General features: G+C 44.1%; 1 protein-coding gene across 3 annotated transcripts; it reads right to left on the bottom strand.

Moving 5' to 3' along the window:
• Window positions 1–1,765: 1,765 nt before the first annotated feature.
• On the bottom strand, window positions 1,766–17,303 carry SMARCE1 (SWI/SNF related, matrix associated, actin dependent regulator of chromatin, subfamily e, member 1). Of its 3 annotated transcripts, none has more exons than XM_058820461.1 (11): window positions 17,137–17,303; window positions 16,350–16,400; window positions 15,796–15,839; window positions 12,853–12,957; window positions 10,549–10,629; window positions 9,317–9,448; window positions 7,648–7,819; window positions 5,849–6,021; window positions 4,750–4,851; window positions 4,023–4,233; window positions 1,766–3,299 (listed from the first exon to the last, which is right to left on the bottom strand). In XM_058820461.1, exons 2-11 carry the CDS (start codon window positions 16,354–16,356, stop codon window positions 3,091–3,093), a joined length of 1,236 nt encoding a protein of 411 aa, XP_058676444.1. In that variant the 5' UTR covers window positions 16,357–16,400; window positions 17,137–17,303; the 3' UTR covers window positions 1,766–3,090. The 3 variants fall into 3 exon arrangements, with proteins under 3 accessions (XP_058676444.1, XP_058676443.1, XP_058676445.1); XM_058820460.1 differs by having other exon boundaries at window positions 1,766–3,302; window positions 17,137–17,193; XM_058820462.1 differs by lacking the exon at window positions 12,853–12,957 and having other exon boundaries at window positions 1,766–3,302; window positions 17,137–17,280.
• Window positions 17,304–18,914: the final 1,611 nt, after the last annotated feature.

Below are 18,914 nucleotides of genomic sequence, written 5' to 3'. Positions count from 1 at the left end.
CTGCTCCCCCCAAGCCTCCCAAGGTCAGGGTCAGCCTCTCTGCTCTCTGCTGCAGCACAAGGCTCTGAACAGGCTCTGCTTCCCTGACACACGAGCTGCCCCTTTGTGCCAGGGTTTGGATTTGCTTTGATATTTTATTCCTGTAAAGCTCCTTTAATCTGTTTTATTTCTTTCTGTCACCAGCATAATCCTCTCTTGCGAGCAGTGTCTGCAGCTCGTTTGGCTCCAGGCAGAGCAACTTGGCAAGACTTGTCCAGGTTATACACAGGTGATTTCTTACCATTTTTTAAAAAACCCCAACCTTGTTTGTTTCTCTGTCAGTCTTTTTTTCTTCTCTGAAAGGTCAGCTACTGCACAAACATGAGGCTTCTTTCTTTCTGGGAAGCCAAGCTCAGTCCTGTGTGTAGGTGAGGGGTTTGGAAGGGATTTGGGTGCATGAAGCTCTCAGAGGCCTGGGCTCTCAGTTCATTTTACCAGGTGAATAATTTCTGAACAACCTCACAAGGTGCCTGGTTCATATTTTAACATCTAAATCCCTTTCAAAACTTACCCTTTGGGCCTGCTTTTTGCTATGTACCCATTACTGTACCAGCTTTGTAGGTTATAAGGTTTTTGGGGTGATAAAATCTAATAATTACATAAATGCAAAAAAAGAAACCCAACAAACCCCCAAACCAACAAAAAAACTTTGAGATCAGTTCTTTTTTTAACCCAGGCTTCTTAATAACTTTTACTGAGTGTGTTTTTGTGGTGAGATAAAAGCATATTTTTGACAACAACCCAACAGAGACAAGAACCTTTGCCTGCAGAGCAAACCAGAAGTGATGTCAGAGGTCACAATGACTGAGTCAGACTTGAAAACCCCTGGTTTTTCTTGAAGAGAAAAACAAACCGAAGAAAACAACTCCCTCACATGATGCAAAGCTTGGATTTGCCTTTTTGCTTCGGTCTCCCCTGGGGGTGTGAGGGACTCAGCAGCTCTCAGCACCCCACGGGGGATGGCTGCACCTCAGAGCCCCAGCCTGCACCCACCTCCTGCCAGACAGGGCACACAGGAAACAGAGCAGCTCCAGCAGCAAAGCATGAGGACTCTTCCTCATGGGAGGAAGGGTTCCTAGTCCTGCTGGGGACCTGCAGGTGGCCACAGGTTCCATCAAGAACATCCCAGTGAGGACCTGTAGAACACAGGGCCCACCAGAAGTTTCAGGTAGCTCTGAGGAAGGGCTGCTGCAGGAGCCAGGTATTTCCCAAGGCCTGTCCCTGTCCTTGGCTGGTCCCTGATGCTCCTGTCCCTTGCAGGCACCTCTGCCAGGCCCCACGGGGCTGGTCAGTGCTCCAGCACTGCCCTTGGGCATTCCTTCACGTTCTCATGTGCTTGGACAGGTTATTTCACTCGTGAAGACAACACCCACTCCTTCACGTCCACACCCTGAGCTGCACACACCCGTCTTTGCCAATAATTAGTTATTTACATACACCTTGAGAATTTGGAGCAGATGAAAAGCATCCCCGGCCTACAGAAGCCAGGGCTGCTGCAGATAAAAGCTGTTGCACAACAAGGGTTTGCAGCAGCTCAGGTGTGGAACCCCACCTGGGCCCCACAGGGCTGGGGGAGGGAGGGGGGCTCCAGTCCAGCAAGCAGCTGGTTCTTTGTAAGGAATAAAAGCTTGTGTGCTTATTTTCCTCTGGCTTGAGATGGAGAACAGCTGATGAAAGATCTGAACCAAACACTGGCACTACCTTAAAAGACAAGAACAGACCACTGTCAGTTTAAAAAAAAAAAACCAAACGTTGGATTTTATTCTTTTTAGACCATTAAAAAAAAAGATTTAAAAAACACCATCTGATAGACCCACTGCTCTGCAAATACACATCAGTTCATTGAAAGATTATGTGTTCCCTCAGTTGTTAAGTCAAGAAGTGGCCCATGGCTGTTGCCACAATTCAGTGTATTTATCTGTGGGGTTTTGCTTATATAGGGCAAATTATGGCCTTTTCATTTGTAGAGTCTCCAGAGGTTCTGAAAGCTCATGACAAGCAAAACTACTATTTTTTACCATTTGTGCCATATCAGTGACTGTCTGCTCAGAGAACATGTGCGTGTCTAAACACTCTCCTGCTCTGTTCTGTGCCAGGTCTCTGGCTGAGGCCACACCAGGGTCTCTTGGTAGCAAATAAAGGAGTTAATTGGGAAAGAAAAGCAAAGGCTTGTTGAAAAGAATCCTGCACCACAGAAAAAAAGATCCCTCATGATGTGTCATTTCCTGTAAGACTACACTGAGCCCTTTGGAACTGCATCTCCTGACATGCCACACACAGACCATGAGCAAGTTTCCACCACAGCAGAGAGATACTCTAGGAAAACAAGTTACACCAAAAACCCCCAAAACCCCAGACTTTCAGACTCACTCTGGAGCTGTTCCTGAGGACTGAGAGCTTTCTTTAAAAGCATGGACTGGGTAGGCTGCAGCAGAAATTGCCCTTGCTGACAGGCAGAGCAGTAGCTGTGGGACACAGGGGACTTTTGGAGTTGTTAGGGAAGGAGAGGCTCCAGGCGACACCCTGGAGAGACATAAAGTCTTTGCCCCATAGTAAGGAAAAATCTGAATGTTTTGGTTACAGTCCAGCCTCTCCAGAAAGCCAGTGCCCCTGCCAGGAGCAGGTCCCTCATGCAGTCAGGCCAGGACAGCAGCACAGGTGAGACACCTGTGCCACAAAGGGGCAGGAAGGGCCTTTGGGGAAAAGTGCCAGAGTGTCCATGGCACCAGAAGAAAGGGAAAAGGCCTGATTTCTCACAGAAACCAAAACCAGTGGTTTCTACTCTTTCTAGGGAAGAAATACAAATGATACAAGGACCTCTCCACACTGTAACAGCTGTGTTTAGACACATGAGGCTTCTTTTCTGCCTGCTGCAGGACACCCTGTACCTCTCCAGGCCCCTTCACCTTGCTATGCTGATAACCTGGAGTGTCACTAAGCCCTGGCATCCTTTGAGACAAGTGACAGAGGCAGGGAAGGTACAACAGCCGCAGAGCACGCTCTGAAATCAAACAGTACTTCATTACAGAGACACAGGAACTGAGTCAGTGATTATTCTTTCTTCTCTGCCTCCTCGGCGATGGGGTCTGCGGGCGGCTCCTCCACCGTGGCGCTGTTGCTCTCCGAGCCCGTGTTGCTGTCACTGGTTCCCTCCTCAGCTGTGCTGTCCACCCCTTCCTGCCCGCTCTCCTTGTCCTCTGGGGTGGAGGTTCCTTCTTCACCGTTCTGCTGGTTGTCTGTGCTCTCTTCTGGGTGAGGCTCTTCTGGAAAAAATGTATTTCTAAGTGTCATTTACATGTCAATATTTATTTAGATTGTGCAATTAGGATTTAGGAAGAAACAGAAGCTATAACAAATCCGAGTATTCCATAGCAGTCACCTAGAACATGCAGGGACAGGCACAACTCGGGGATCTTTCAGTGCTGAGGACATATATGGTCCTGCCACACATCCTGATGTCAGCCACAGCTGCCTGACCTCAGAATTCCAGCCATAAGAAAGCCATGCTCCTTGTTAAAGCAGAAGCACTGGAATTCAAACTCCTTGGCCCCTCTTTCCTTATGCTCCTGCTGTTGCAGCAGTGACTCACTGATGCAATAGTCATTGGGACTCCTGGATCCAGCAGCATTTCTTACTGCCACTGTCCAGAGCAGAAAACAGCTGGAAAATTTGTCTAAGAGCTGCATAGGAAGCACTGCTGTTGCATCATTCTGGCTGGACACTGACACTGGGACAAGAAAACACTCCCAGCTGCTCCCAGTTAAGCAGTCTAACCTCAGGTTTACTAATTTTTCCTCGGGTACATCACACACAAAGCATGACATGGGGCTCTGTGGGATCTTATCTTCTCCTCTCTTAAAAACAAGTAATTTAATGAGAAGCAAGCAAATTCCTGTGTTCACCAAGATGCAGTGAACGCCTCTCTTCAGAGACCCTTTAATGCTGATCCTTGGAGGATTCTGCAGCTGTTCAGGTGCAGTTACCTGTCTCCATTGGAGTGCTCTCCTCTTCTTTCTTCTCCTCTCCCTTGCTGGCTGCCTGCTCCTCCTCAGCTGCCAGGCTGTTCTGACTGCGCTCAGCTTGCTCAGCTGCTTCCTTTTCCCTTTCCTCCTGTCTCTTGCGAGCCTGTTCCTCAGCTTGAGCAATTTCAGCTGCAATTTTTTCCATATCCACTTCCACCTTCAAACTGCATAACTAGCAATTAAAAACAAAGCAAAACAAAGGAAAACTTTAGCTCTTTTACTACTGCAGATACCCTGAGAAATAAATAATCAGTAAACCCCAATGATGACTTCATTATTTCTACACACTGCACAGAACTTTTGATTTTACAAAGTTTATACTGGAAGTATCTATGGAGGGAGATACAGGCATATTAAGAAAAAAAAAAGGGGAGAGGGAATAAACAAACTAAACTGGTTATTTGAGTGCAGCCAAGGAGAGCAGTGTGCCCTCCCCAGTGGCTTCAGGGCCACCTTCCTCCAGCTGCTCTGAGTGAATTCACCCAGCCCAGCCTGGAGGCACTTCTAAACTGTACTGGCCCTAAAGGTCACTGAAGGAGCAGGAAATCATTCTGTGCTTTTTACCACCCACACCAGGGCACTGCCCCAGCAGCTGGGCAATTGCTCAGAACTGAACATAGAACTGAAGCACTTGTACCACTGTGGAACCAGCAGCTTCCTCAGAGTAAGTGAGAAAAATGAGCTGTACCCTTTTAAGCTCGTTGTTGAAAGAGTCTGTGCTTTCCAAAAACTTCCTCTTCTTTTCCTGGTGACGCTCCTCAATTTGCAGCAGCTCAGCTTCGAGCTTACGCTGGAAGTGAAACAAAAGCAAGAACCTCACTGTGCAGTCACCTAAAAACTGGGCAGAGGTACAGCTAAGCATACAAATTTTCATATGGGTTTATTTTTAAATACTGGTCTAATATGTAAACATCCTTCTGCCTGCCTCTGATACCCATTAGCTCAGAAGTTCATACTGAAAAGTAGGAACAGTAGGTGGGTCTGCGCAGCAGTTCAAGCATATTGTAAAGGAAACACTGTGCACCTGAGGTGAAGCTTCCAGCATCAAATCTGCACATTTTCTTTCCTATTCTGCCCCCCCAGGTCTGTGTATACATATCCCACAGGTCTGTATATACACAGCTCACAGGTATAGACACACACCCCACATCAATTGCAGTCTCTAACACAGAAAGACCACAATTCACAGGAAAGAAGGACAACTATCCCCTCTACCCTCTAAATCTCCTGTAATTAAAAAAACCCCAACAAATCTCTACCTATTTCTGGTTTTGCTTCACCCCCACACACACTGACTATGCTGAAAGGGTTCTTTTGGTAACATGAGTGTTTGGAAAACACAGGCATGTGACCAATGCTGGGTCAAACATGCAGGTGTGACTGCACCATATATTTTGTATAAATGTAACTTACAGTGAAAAACATTAGAACAGGGACAATTTACTTCAAAAAAAGAATCATTACAAACAAGATGAGTTGTCAGGTACCCGAAATCACAACACTACCAGTACTAATTAACCAGCAGACTTTAAAAACTGCATACAGGGGGTTGTGTGTAATAATGAAGAACTATGGAACTCTTAGGACAAAACACAAAGAACAAAACAACACAAAAGGTGAAGTCTCATGTTCTGTAGCTCCCAAGAAATCCCAGGGATTAGCTCCTGGAGCACACAGAACATTGACACCCAGCAAGAACAGTCACGTAGTTGATTGAATGATCCAAAGAGTTGGAGTCCAGCCCAACCCCACCATGTTTTAGCTGCATCTCCATCCTTTCTTTTTACCTGATGAACCATCAAGGACTGAACCTGGCGTTTCAGGACTTGCATTCTGGCTGTGGTGACCACAGAGCGGACGTCGGGCACCACGCTCTCGCTCAGGATCTCGCTGATGAGCCGGTGGTTCCTCTGGAACCGAGCCGTGGCCGTGTGCTTCATGGAGAACCCATCATCGTAATCTGCAACAGGAGTTGGAGGGGAAACTGCTTTGATCCCACAAAATGAGAGCTGAGCCCAATGTAGCCACATTATCCACTCTGTATCCACATTACCACTCACAAAAACTAAAATATGAGCCCTAACAGCAGCAGTTGTCATGTCACAAAGTTCACAGTAACACACACAGAGCATCAGGGAATTTCAAAACGAGACAAAGTGTGGCCAGGGCAGCATTCACCTGGCACAGCTCTAACAGCTAATTTCACATGCATTTCCCACAGCTGAAATTGGGACTGACCTAGTTATTCACTCTGTTGCTTTCCACACTTCCACAGTAAGAGGGACTATTAATACACCAAATAAAAGACCCATTCCTGATTAATCATGTTTCCAGAACAAAATGCCATCAGGATAGTGACTCGTCTATAAATAACCTTTGTAGCACAGATCAAAACTACTTATTTATTAAAATACTGAGGACTGAAAGCATGAAGCCATGAGACACATTTACTCATCACTGAAACTTCAGTCATGTATTAAAAGAATTTGATTATTTATTAGTAAGTGAATCTCTCTAAAGAGAAACCAGGTAAACAACAAGTATGAATTATCTCCCAGAACAATGCCACATAGAAAAGTCCAGAGGTCTAATTTTGCTTTACATTAAGTACTCCTACTGGAGATTACTATCCCAGCTATTCAAAGAAATCTTAAGAAGCTGAAGACCATGCCAGGAGATATTACCGAAGAAGAGAACTAGTTAAATGAAAGTTTATTTCCAAGTGTATATTGTATCTCATTTAGGTATCTGATTAAACAAAGCAAAAAAAGAGGTAATGGCTGGTTTTGCCCAAGTCTACTTTGCACTGGTGGCACAGAACAGAATCTCAAGTCCCCAGGTTCCAGTTATTCCGGCATGAAATGTATTTACATAAATGTTGCAATTACCTCACACGGGGGAAAGTGCTGTTTGCTATGAGATTTATCTCAGGGGTGTGCTTTCACAAGGGGGAAGGAAAAAAAAGGGTGTAACTGAGCACATTTTTCACCCTCAGGTTTCAACAAGTATTTGGTGATGCATTTAAAAGCAGCCATGAGGTGTGCGAGGCTGACTTTTCCCACTGGGTGGGGTGCATTTCCTTGCAGTCAAATAAACTTTCAGAATTTTCTCATCAACTTGTCAGCAGCAAGGGCACCTCACTCACCAAACAATCTCGAATGACAGTTGTTGAACACATTCAAAGTTCAGGTGCTCTTAATCACACCAGAACTCTGCCTGTCAGATTTATGTGCTTCTGGTAATAAAGCACAACATTCCATCCAAGCCGGATTAAATCAGGCACCTAAGCCTTTTCTAAAGCATGTGCTAAAGCCATTATGGAGCAGTAAGCAGACTGATCTGGTTTGAACTATTGAGCATTACTTCACACTTAATTAAGAAGGGTTGGAATAACTTTTGCCACGGGTGCCACCTTACTTTTGGGAACCAAGTCAGCTGTACAGAATAAAAAGTGGTAATGAGAATTGGCATGAAAGCACCAAAGCAGAAACGAAGCCACATGAAGCGCTGCAGAAAGTGAACACAGGTGGTTTTCTGTATCTCCATGCCATGGGTGTCCCACTGGGAGTGCACACCAGCTCCTTACCATCGGGATCCTCCGCGGGCTGGATGCTCATGTAGGGCTCCCCCTTCTCCATGCGTGACTGCCGCTGCCGGCTCTCCTCTTCCAGCGCCGCCTCGGCGCGGCTCTTGGCGTTGATGTAGGCCAGGTAGGCAGGGGAGTTGTGGTAGGCCTTCATGGACTCGTTGTACTCGATCTGCAAGGTGACCAACATGGTTTGATTGCACCACTGGGTGATTCCCACCCGGCCACAACTGCGCTCTGTGTAACGCACAGCGCGGTTACACAGACAAAGCTGAATCTGCATCGTCTGGCTGAGATACAAATGATCAGATTCTCTCAGTCCTTCTTTTTTACAAATTAGAACTTCTATAGTCATTTGTGTTTTAAAAACACAGCTGGTTCTTAGGTCCTTTTAGTATTATGATAGCTTTGTTTTCTGAGATTTCAAATTCAAACACCTCAGAACATTTAAGATCAAGTTCTGGTAAGATGAAATATTCACAAAATATTCTTAGTAATTCTCTGGAGTTCTAACTAAATCTGTGGTTCTGATTTCTTCTCTTTCCTTATGCCAGTATGTCATGAACCACTTTCCAAAATCATTTAAGATTTGTTCATTCTTTGACCCATCCCTGTTCTGGGATGGCACAGAAAGCTGCAGCCAGACTCCTGTCTCCTCCTGGCAGCAGGACAGCACCACTATTTTCACTTTCTTTGAAATACCTTTTCTCTTTGAATTGCTTTCTTTAATCTCATTCTTAAGATTTCGTACAGTGATTTGAGATACTTCTAATAAAAAAAATAGATATAATCTATGATATTGATAAAGGTACCTAAAACGCTTGTAAATGATCAGGACCAGGATCCTTCTGCCTTGGCACAACAGAAACCAGCTGGCCCCTGCCCCAAGGAGCTTACAATCTAAACATCATTACCAAGGTAAAAATAGAATTCCTGGATTATTTTTTTTCTCAGCTAAGAGCACTGAGTTTTGCAGTACTTCTCTATTGCCTTGGAATAAAACCAGCTGAGATTTGACCAGGTAGCCAGAGCCTCAGGTGCCTGCCAGGTGTAAGCACAACACATCAGCTGGACAATTCTCCCTTTGTACCTGAGAATCACAACAACAGTCTTGTACAGGTGCTCAACACTTACCAACCTAGACACAAGGCAGCTGTCATCTCTTGTCATTAAGATCAATAAAACCAAAACAAAAGCACAAGAAAACCCTACAAGTGGTAGCATTTTCTATTAAGAAACAAAACATTAATGCCACAACGTGGAGTTCCACCAGGAAAACCAAACCCCACGTGACTGGAAGTCTCTTAGGAACATGTTCATGACAACAGCAGTAGTTGCAGAGCACCAGTTTTGAAAGAGGATTTTGGTGTTGAGACAATCTTTTCAATACTGATGTTGTACAATCAAATCCATTCATTACACAGTTAAAATCGACACTCAATTATAAATACTTCATTTTGAATTAGGTCTAAAAACTGACCAGTCACAGTTGATGCACAGTTATTTAAAAAAATCTAAGAGACGTGTCAGGACAAACTTCCATTTAAGTTACATACAGGGCTCTCGTGAATGCCTCAAACACCCCTGCATGGGGAAGATGAATTTTTCTTCTCAGACCAGTTCCTAGAAGAATCAGCTGTAATAAACATCCCAGATTTCTTCCATTTACCTTTTCAGCTTCATATTCATTCAAATACTCTTGCTTCTCTTCATCAGTGAGATCTCGCCACATTCCTCCAATAATCTTGCCAATTTCCCATAACTTCAAATCAGGATTGGACGCCTTCACTTGGTCCCAGACCTTAACAGAAACAGCTGGAGCTTTACTAATGATATCTAAATACTTCCAAATTAAACATTTTATATTGTCATCTCAGTGTTCTTTCTGGAATCACCATGAAAAACAGGATAAAGTTAGGAATGAGTCTGGCTAAACTATCTGGATTATTTTCTGGGGCAGGAAGTCAGTAGGAAGCCAGCTACTGAACCAGGCAATTGCTGAGTGGCTTTGGTCTCATGGGAATATTGCCTTTAACCCTCTCAATTCTCTTCTTAAATGAACATCGCTGCATCTCGGGGAAAAAAATGCTACTGAGTAAACACATCCAGCAGTAGATTATGACAAAGAGACTGAGCTTTTCAGATCAGAATGTAACATTTCACAATATTTCAGTCTTGCTGATCAATCTGAGTTCCAACAAGTTCTGACTCCACCAAAAAGGTTCCTAACTTTATAGGGAAAAAAAAGGAGAGCTGCCAGTGTAATTTCTTGCTGCGCCACTTGACTTTTTTTTTTTGTGTGTGTGTTGATGTTTTTTGGCCTAAGACAGACATGCTGGTAAAGATACTTTACCAGAAGTGGAAGAAATTCCTTCTGGCTCACCTGCTTCAGCCAGGCTGCCATGCCCTCCCCATGCCCCATCAGATTCCAGACTCCACAAGAGTCTCTCTCCTACTTTCTGTCAAACAGTTCACAGAATAGCGAAGCAAACGTTGCCACGGGCTAGGGTGGTGAAGGAGAACATGCAAAGTCCACTCATTGCTACTCTTCAGTCCAGCTACAGCACTGCACCAAGCCCAGAAAACGCAAGGAATACTTCCTTTATATAAAAAAGTTCTGTCAGTAAGTCACAGGAACTTCTGAATGTGGCGGGGTGGATCCTTGTCAGCAGACAGTGGTAGGAATTAGCATTTTAGCAATTTTCCCCCCAGAAATTGGCAACTGTGTGACCAGACTACTGCTGCCTTTGTTCTGCAGGGCAGACTCTGTACTTTACATCCCCTTAAGAGAGCGCAGGCTGTTAGGAGTCAACGTTTAGAAGCTGAAACTAAGATCATAGCAATTAATTGTTAGCACAAACGAACACTGACTTTATTACTGATGGACACTGTAATACCCACCTTCCGGCTGTACCTCATGTAGGGCATCAGGGGCTTGTCTGGGGGTTTGGGGGGCTTTGGAATGGTAATACCAGAGGAAGCCTATAAAAGAACCGGATAAATCCATTCGTTAATGGGATCGCTGAACAGTTTCTATACGCACTCGTTTTGGAAAACACTTGTGCATTCACACACCCCCACCAAGAGAAGCAAACATCACCAGAAAAATTACCCAGGCTGTAAGTGAACAAGCACTAGCTAGAGTTGGTCCTCAGAGGAATAATTTCCAATGTAAGTTTGTCCTTTCCTCTGTAAGTTTACAGAGCAGTAGCTAGATAAATCCTCAAAAGGGCTCCATGTTCTTAAAACTGAACTACATAGCTTAGGAACGGACAAGGAAACACTAATCCCAGCAGGTTGTTTTTTTTCACTTCTGATGACTAACTTATTTATCTGTTTTGACAAATTTAATGTGGCTATTGTACAGGTTTAAAAAGATATGAAGAAAGGTAAAAAACATTAAGTTAAAGACATTATAAAGTAATTTTAGTTATTATTTTTCTGTAAAATTTGTCAGTGGTAATTTGGTGCCAATTAACTGACTCTTTATGAAAAGAAAACAATTCTATGCAGCTATAAGGTAAATATGTGCTCTAATTGTAGCCAAGCTCTAATGAATTGTCCCAATTAGCCTGGAACATGCTCCTGTGCTCTGTCTTCCTTTGGCTTATTCTGCCAGACACAAAGCTGGCACCACACAAAAGGCTGCTGAGCTTTAATGCTGCTGGGTCTCCTTGCATCCCTTCAAGCCACAGAACATCTGACAGGGCTTGCTCCTAAAGCAGTGCAATGACATCACAGCCCCTGTCAACTGCAGGGTCTGAAACCCTCCACTCTTCCAGCACTTCCACATGCCAGGAGTTTTATTAAGTGGGAGTATTGACATGAAAATATAAAGCAGGTTCAAGATCTTTCAGGGCTGTGGCCTGTAGATCAATACTTGGGTGTAGCCCAGAAGGCTCAGTTCAATACTGTTTTCCTCCTGATAGTTTCTTTTTTTTTTTTGTTTGTTTGTTTGCTGAATTTATGGAGCTCTATGAACAATGCATACAGAACTGTGTATAAATAATGTGCATGAGGTATATGCATTACCAAAATGTATACATAGATACACATACAGATGGGTTGGAAAAACATTAACGGAAACTTTTTAATGCTTTTAAATTAAGAGGGGTTTAAAGACACCATCCATATACTGGGATATGCATGGCAGAGCAGGCTGTGTATGCTTGTGACATACAGAAACAATGGAAGTTCTCACACAAAACCTGACTTGAGTCTTGTATAAAGAAAGTATCCATTTGAACAGTCAATTCCAGCTTGTAGGGGAAGATCCTTTCTGTAAATGCTTTAAAAAATTGGATGAACTTCATTTGAAAGAAGGTTTATATGAGAGGCATAAAAAAGACTACACTTTCAAAAAGCACCACGTATTTGGTCCTTGAGAAATCTTTGTATCACCTTCCAAACTGATCAGAAGTTTTGAGGTACAAAGTTCTACATGGAGAAACCTTAAAGTTGTGAGATATTTAAGAAAGTATCAGGGATTTACTCTGTTTCTGTTGTTAAGAGTGTTATATTTCCACTGTCTATTTTTGTTTCCTAACTGCATACAATGCTAGGACTTGATTCATGTTTGAAAGAAGCTGTCACCTCCCTCATCACTTGTCTCCATCTCACTTTGTTTACTCCATGAAAAATGAATGTAACATCCATTTCCCACACACTGACACATATATGAGCTGAAGCTATTTTATTATCAACATCACACTTTTGTTGAAAAAATAATGACTGAACTTGGGACTGTGCAGTAATTACCAGACTAAGACTAGAAAGAAAAATAAAGGGCTGTACCTCTTGCATGGCTCAACAGAATGATGCAACGACTATCAATGATCTCCAGCTTGCAAAATGTTCTTCCTTATTTTTGTACCAATAAACCTCAGCAAAAAGAGCAGTTCCCTCCCTCCAAAAATTCATACCCAGCTACAGAAGCTTTTCCTATGCATGCAGTGGTCACTGAAGACCAAAGTCTGTCTTTTTGGATGTCTGCATCATATACCATTACCAGTTGAGTAAAAACCCATTTTCCTGCAAAAGGTTTCAGAGTGAAGGGGAAGGGGAGGAAAGTGAGGAATAAGAAGTTGGTTTTGGTTTTTTTTATAAAGAAGTGGCAGCAGCCAAGACTCTGAAGAACCTAACCCTAAAGCCATTTCTGGTCAGCTCCTGGTGTTTGCTGGAGGATGTAATAGTTGATTCTCCTACCGTGACCCGGCTGTTGGTGCCCGGGTTCCCTCCCAGCCTGTAGTTGTTGTAGGCCAGATGGCTGTATGGATTGTATCCCACAAACCCTGGGGTGCTGGGCATTTGCTGATGGAAACAAATGAGACAAAAACACGAATGAGAAATGAGCTCAAACGAGGAGAACACAGAAATGAAAATGAACTGCAATATGGCATGCAAAAGCAACCAGAATTCAAACAAGCAATGAGGTGTAGCAGTTGGTGTCTTCCCAACACACAAAACTTACTCCAGTATAAACCTAGTAAGGAAACAGGACTTTTAAGCAAATGTGTCACTACAAATTTCTGTCTGAAAATTGGTGATTTTATTTCTATTAACTGTGGAACTCATTTAAACATGTACTCTGTAAATTCAGGTCATGGCTAATGAGAGTTTTCCAACATAAGCCACCAAGGAATTCAGAAGACTCTTGTCTCCCAAGGGTGAAAGTTGGGCAACTCAGCACCCAGTGATGGGGCAGAAATCCCCTGTACCCACATTTATGACACCAGTGAAAATCTCTGCCTGCTTTTCTTCCCAGAATTCTGCCTTCCCAACAAATAGAGCAGGGGAGGAAATCTCTCAAAGCACCATTTGTGCTCCACTGCCAGTGGCTGAAGACAATTCCCAGAGACATCTCTCTGTTATGAGGCAGGCTGTAGACTGACAGAGCTGAGGAACTCTACATCTGCAGTAGGACCTGTAAGTTAAAAACTTTAAACTAGTCTGAACAGATCACCAAATCCAAGATAATTCAGAAATTATTCAATACATCTTCATTCATTCATGAAAGTGGATTGATTTGTTCTCACCTCAGTCACGCAGAAAAAAAAAAAATCTTGTTTCTTTTCATTCCCTTCTCACTTAGCAATAGCAATGGACATTCAAGTTTCATCAGGTTACCTGAATTCCCCTCCTCAAATAAATTTCTTTTTTCCATTATCCCCCTCTTTTCCAGTCAGATGGAAAAAAGATCAACTATTTTGTTGGAAAAAAGATCAGCTATTTAATGGTAATTGTGATTAAGTCCTGACTGTGGTGGTTCCATGATTCCATGAGTTCACAAGAGCCTGGAGTGTTTCTGGACGTTTAAATGTCATTCCCACAGTGTCCCACTCTCCAGCAGCCCTAATAAACATTCCAAGAAGTCTTTCAGGGATTCACTGACTGGACTTGTTCCAGATTACAATTATACAAATTTGACAAGTAGGTTCAGGACTCTTAAGAACCAAAGTATGACACGTACAAACGCTGAACAGAAGCGTTTTAGGAGCTGACTAAAGTAACTAGGAAGGTTTCAAGTCAATGCAGACACACTGCAGGAGTTTATTTCTAAACACACAAGTGCAGAGGAAAATTATCCTTTAACAGTCAGTCTTCAACAGAGGTTTTATTGCCAAGCTTTTTAACTCAGTCCCAGCAGCTGATGTGCTCATCTGTATGCCTGGGCTCATGACATACACATTCACTACTTCATAAGGCACTGTTTTAGTACAGTTTTTTGTATTACCATAACAACAGGCTTTGAATATGTTGACTACACCTCTTCAATAAAACCAGGTGACAATTGTAATCTCCGTCTGCTTAATTCTTTATTTCTGCAAGACAGGATTTAAATGTTACCAGGAACTACCTTGCATCACATGGAGGATTTTTATTTCAGGTACAGTACTGCAGTTTTGAGAATTACTGGGATTTTGTTGACTGCAGAACCTGGAACTGGCTGTGGAAGAACAAGCAAGGTTATTTGGCTACTTTGTGACTTGCATTAACAGAGCACAGACCATCACATGAAGGACTGTATAAAATATAATACAAAATAAAAGATGCTTGTAAAACAGGAAATGCATGTCACTGGTTGCAGTCCTGGCATGTGCTTCATGTATCCTTCTGAAGGACTGTACCACATCAACATGAACCATTAAACATCTGTATCCATGCTATATCCCAAAGGAACCACATGGGTATGCACAGCTCTCGATGCAGGAATCCAGGGGTCAGGATCCATCATGTTCCTTCTAATAGATCTAGTTTGCTGTGTGCAAAATGAAAACTCTGAGCAAACTATGAAAATCAAGTTTATTTATGTAAACTTATAAAAACATAACTTGTATTTATGTATTATGTAATTGTTAAGCCTCTTCCTGTAAAGTATGGCACAAAAACTTGGAGGGATCACATTCCTTCCAACTCCCATCCTTTGCTCAATCTTCTGTACAAAGGATTTGTCCTAAAACCCAAACTATCCATAAATGTGACCAAAGATGTATATTTACTTTCAAACAGTTCCTGCCCCCAGCACACTGGTACTGCAGCACCTTTGTACATCCAGGAATGTCACTGGGCAGGATTCAAAGCTCTGTTCATGTTTTCCTCAGTGTCAGGGCACGCCACTTTACTAGAAAGTAAAATATTTCCCAAGTCCTAGACTCCAAAATACCAGAGATTTCAAGGAATGCAAGAGTGGCATCAGGAGTGTTTCATTATTCTGACCCAATATAACAGCATGTTTCATAATCCTGCATTCCACTCAAATGCAAAGAAAAAAAAGCAGCTGAGTACAACTGAGATGTGGAAAAATGCACTGTCTGCCCATGATTTGGGCACAGGCTGAGCAGGACATTCTATAATCAAATATATCAGTTGATTTTAACTATTCCAGTACTGCTGCAACCCACTGGGAGTCATTTGAGACAAGTGGCTGCTCACAGAAAATTCAGTGTCTGCCAGATCCAGCCTTAAAGGCAAAATAAGTTTATTCAGATTCTCTTTCCCAAACTTCTCAAATAAGAATTATATTAATTTTAACAATTCATATGACATTAATATTGTGTTTCCCATATAGGAAGGTGACGCAACTCCATAATTATTGTTCTGGGAAGTTACTAAAGGCTCTGTGTTAATGAGAAAAATCACTATACTTACGGTTGCAGGAGCTGGGGTAGGAGGTGGGGCATAGGATGGCCTTTCTGTTAAGATAGAAATGTAAGCACATTTTTTTTTTTCTTGAAAATCTGAATGAATTCTTAAGGCATCTGCTATGGCAAATATTTTTAAATGATTTTACAAAACCAAGAAAATTCTACTCTGAAAGACTTTGTGTTTTGTCACTGAACAGCAAAAAGCAACACTAGAAAAAGGAAAGAAAGAAAAATTGAAATCTCCCCATTACTCTTGTCCCAGGCTTTTATTCAAGCACAAGATTGAAAATAAAATTCATTTATATGCACACCAATTACATGGAGAGAAAGCAAAAACGCAGTCCAACAGGATTCAGAAGCTGTGATATGTGGATTTCCTACAAAAACAATATGCCAGGAATCAGCCACAGCAGGATTTAAGGCCAAGAGTTTAGTCACTACACTTGCTAATTTCTTTTAATGCCAGGAATAATGGCATCATCTCACAAACAGATTCTGTGGAACCAGATCTGTAAAACATCAAAGGTAAAGAAAGAAAAATATTTTAAAAAAACTTACTTGACATTTTGACAGTCAAATTTTCAGCCACCTGACATTATATTTGTACTTCTGCAAGACAAAAGAAGATCATGCTAGTAAGTGTTGTGCCTTTCCCCCATCAGATATTCGAAGCTTCGACTGTTAATCGATACCAGTGATTATCAAAGTTTGTCAATTCTGGAATACAGACAAAAGCATTTCAGAAACCAAGGTGTTATCTCTTTGAAAAATTAATGGATTTTCCAAGGAATCTGGCCTTAAATAGCTGTGCAAGAGCACACAGGTTTAGGTCACGTTCATATGAACGGGTCTAAATAAATATATTTTATCCTGTAAGGAATAAAAAAAACATATCCCATTATTTTACACGCATTGTTTCAGAAATCTGCTATTAATACATAAATGACCCAATGATGCATTACCTTTACAGGGTACATTAAACAACTACCGACCCCCATAGCTATGATCTGACAGGCAAGGCTTAACCTTTTAGCACCGAACTCGGCAGCGCGTCACACAGCGCTGTAACAAAGTGGATTTTCGGTGTTTTTCTTCAAATCACACCGCGGCAGCCGCAATCTCCTTCAGAATCCCCACTAACGCCGTGCTCCGGGCTCGCACACGGGGCTGGCTCGGGGAGATCGAGCGGAGCCTGAGCGGGCCCAAGGCGGCCACCGGGGGTTCCCTCGGCCCCACCGCTCCCTCCCCGGTCCCGAGGGCCCTCCCGAGCCCCGCAGCGCTGCCGGAGAGGGGCCGGGGCCGTCCCGAGCCCCCCGGTCAGCCCCGCCGGGCCCCCCGGACTCACCCGCTCGGCGCGGCCGCGCTCCCTTTGTTCCCACAGGCCGGGGCGGCGGCGACGGCGCCTGCGCACTCCGCTCCGCACTTTCGACATGCCGGCCCCGGCCCGCCGGTGACTCCCTGCTCACTATGGAGGGGGTCTGTTCGGCTACCCCGCGCCCCACCGAGGGGCCAGGGCCGTTCCCGCACCCCCCGGGACAGCGACGATTCCAGGGGCCGTGGCGAATCTGCGGGATGCAACGCGAGCGCCGCGCGAGGGGCGGCCCCGCCCGCCATTAGCGGCACGGAGGCGCTGGCTCGCGGGGTGTCCCAGGGGCTACCGAGGCTCCTAAAACCGCGCTCATCCCCTTCCCCCGCGCTGGGAAACCCCGGTCACGGTGCCCCGAGTGCTGGCTGCCGGTGGCGAATCTGCGGCGCAGAACAGGCGCGCAGGGAGGGCCTGCGGACGCTTCGTGCCCGCTGCGCTTTAGCGCCTTTCCTCCCCTCACGGGCTGCGCGCGGCCCCTCAGGGGGGTTTGGCGCCTTTCCTCCCCTCACGGGCTGCGCGCGGCCCCCAGGGGCGTTTGGCGCCTTTTTCCCCTCACGGGCTGTGGGCGGCCCCTGAAGCGCCTCAGTCCCCGGGCTGCTGTGAGGCCACGGAAAACGCCGCGGGGTCGTGTCCGAGCCCGAATAGTATCCCATAAAAAGCAGCGATGGAGTCAGGTGAACCGTCCGTCAGTGCTGCCGAGTCCTGGTCTGTGCAGAGTGTGGTGCCGAAAGGGCTGTTTGGGATGGCAGCGCTTGCAGAGGCGGTTGAGTGGAGCACGATGAGCTCTGAGGGCAGCGGGAAGGTGCCGGTGTGTGGAGAATGTCAGAGGAAGGGGATGGCGTTAGAAACGGCTGTGAAGGCAGCCAGATGGACCCCGGGTAATAAATATGATAATATATGATAATTGTTAACTAAATCAGCCTGACCAACTCAAAACACTCTGCTGCGGAATCAGACAGGATTATAAATTACCCAGTAGGCTGGGAGCAGTGGAATGGTCCACAATTCTTTGCAGAAATCAGCAAAGTTACCACACATAGGTAAAACCCTCAGAAATACCAAACCAAGGTGAAGGGTGTGGCTCTGAGGGTGTGAGGAGGACGGCGAGTTCCAGACCTCAGCTTTCAGCTTTAAGAGCCTTTTACACTGCAAATTATCAAGGTGACTGAATTAAATATGAAAACTTTATCAGTGAAACTTGAAATAGAAAGTTTCATGTTGAGTGTTTGACGTTGAAATTGAATGTTTGGCATTGAAATGCTCTCCCGTGGCCAATAGGATGTATTTCTAGAAATTCATGAGGGAGAATTTGGGTGGATCTGAAGGAAAGCCAAGGGGGATGGCACCGGCCTAACCCAAAAGGATGGTAGAAGGTGAAAAGAAGAAAAAGTAACTGAACATGGGTTGCTGCAAGTTGGGTCCATTTTTCTTAATGCCTGCAGTTCCACAGGCTCAGTTTGTTTTCATGCTTAAATACACTTATTTTTGTGAACAAATAAAGAGACAAGAGCTCTGTCCTCATCTGCTTAGATTCTGCTGACTGTACCCACAATGGACATTTGTTGCCATGCAACAGAATAATCTGTGACTTCAATTTGATACTAAAGCAAGAGTTGAAGAGATTCCTCAGCCAGCAAAATACATTGCACTAGTTCACCAGCTTCACTGGGGCAGGAAAAGGTGAAGAAAAGGTGAGAAAATACTTGTAAGAGGTGAAAAATAACTTGCTTTTCCCTCCTGCTTTTGACTAGATTTCC

The sequence above is a fragment of the Ammospiza caudacuta genome, chromosome 27 (genome assembly GCF_027887145.1).
Source record: "Ammospiza caudacuta isolate bAmmCau1 chromosome 27, bAmmCau1.pri, whole genome shotgun sequence".
Lineage (NCBI taxonomy): Eukaryota > Metazoa > Chordata > Aves > Passeriformes > Passerellidae > Ammospiza > Ammospiza caudacuta.
Note: the sequence above shows the minus strand (reverse complement) of the source record. Positions and strands in the feature narration are given on the sequence as shown.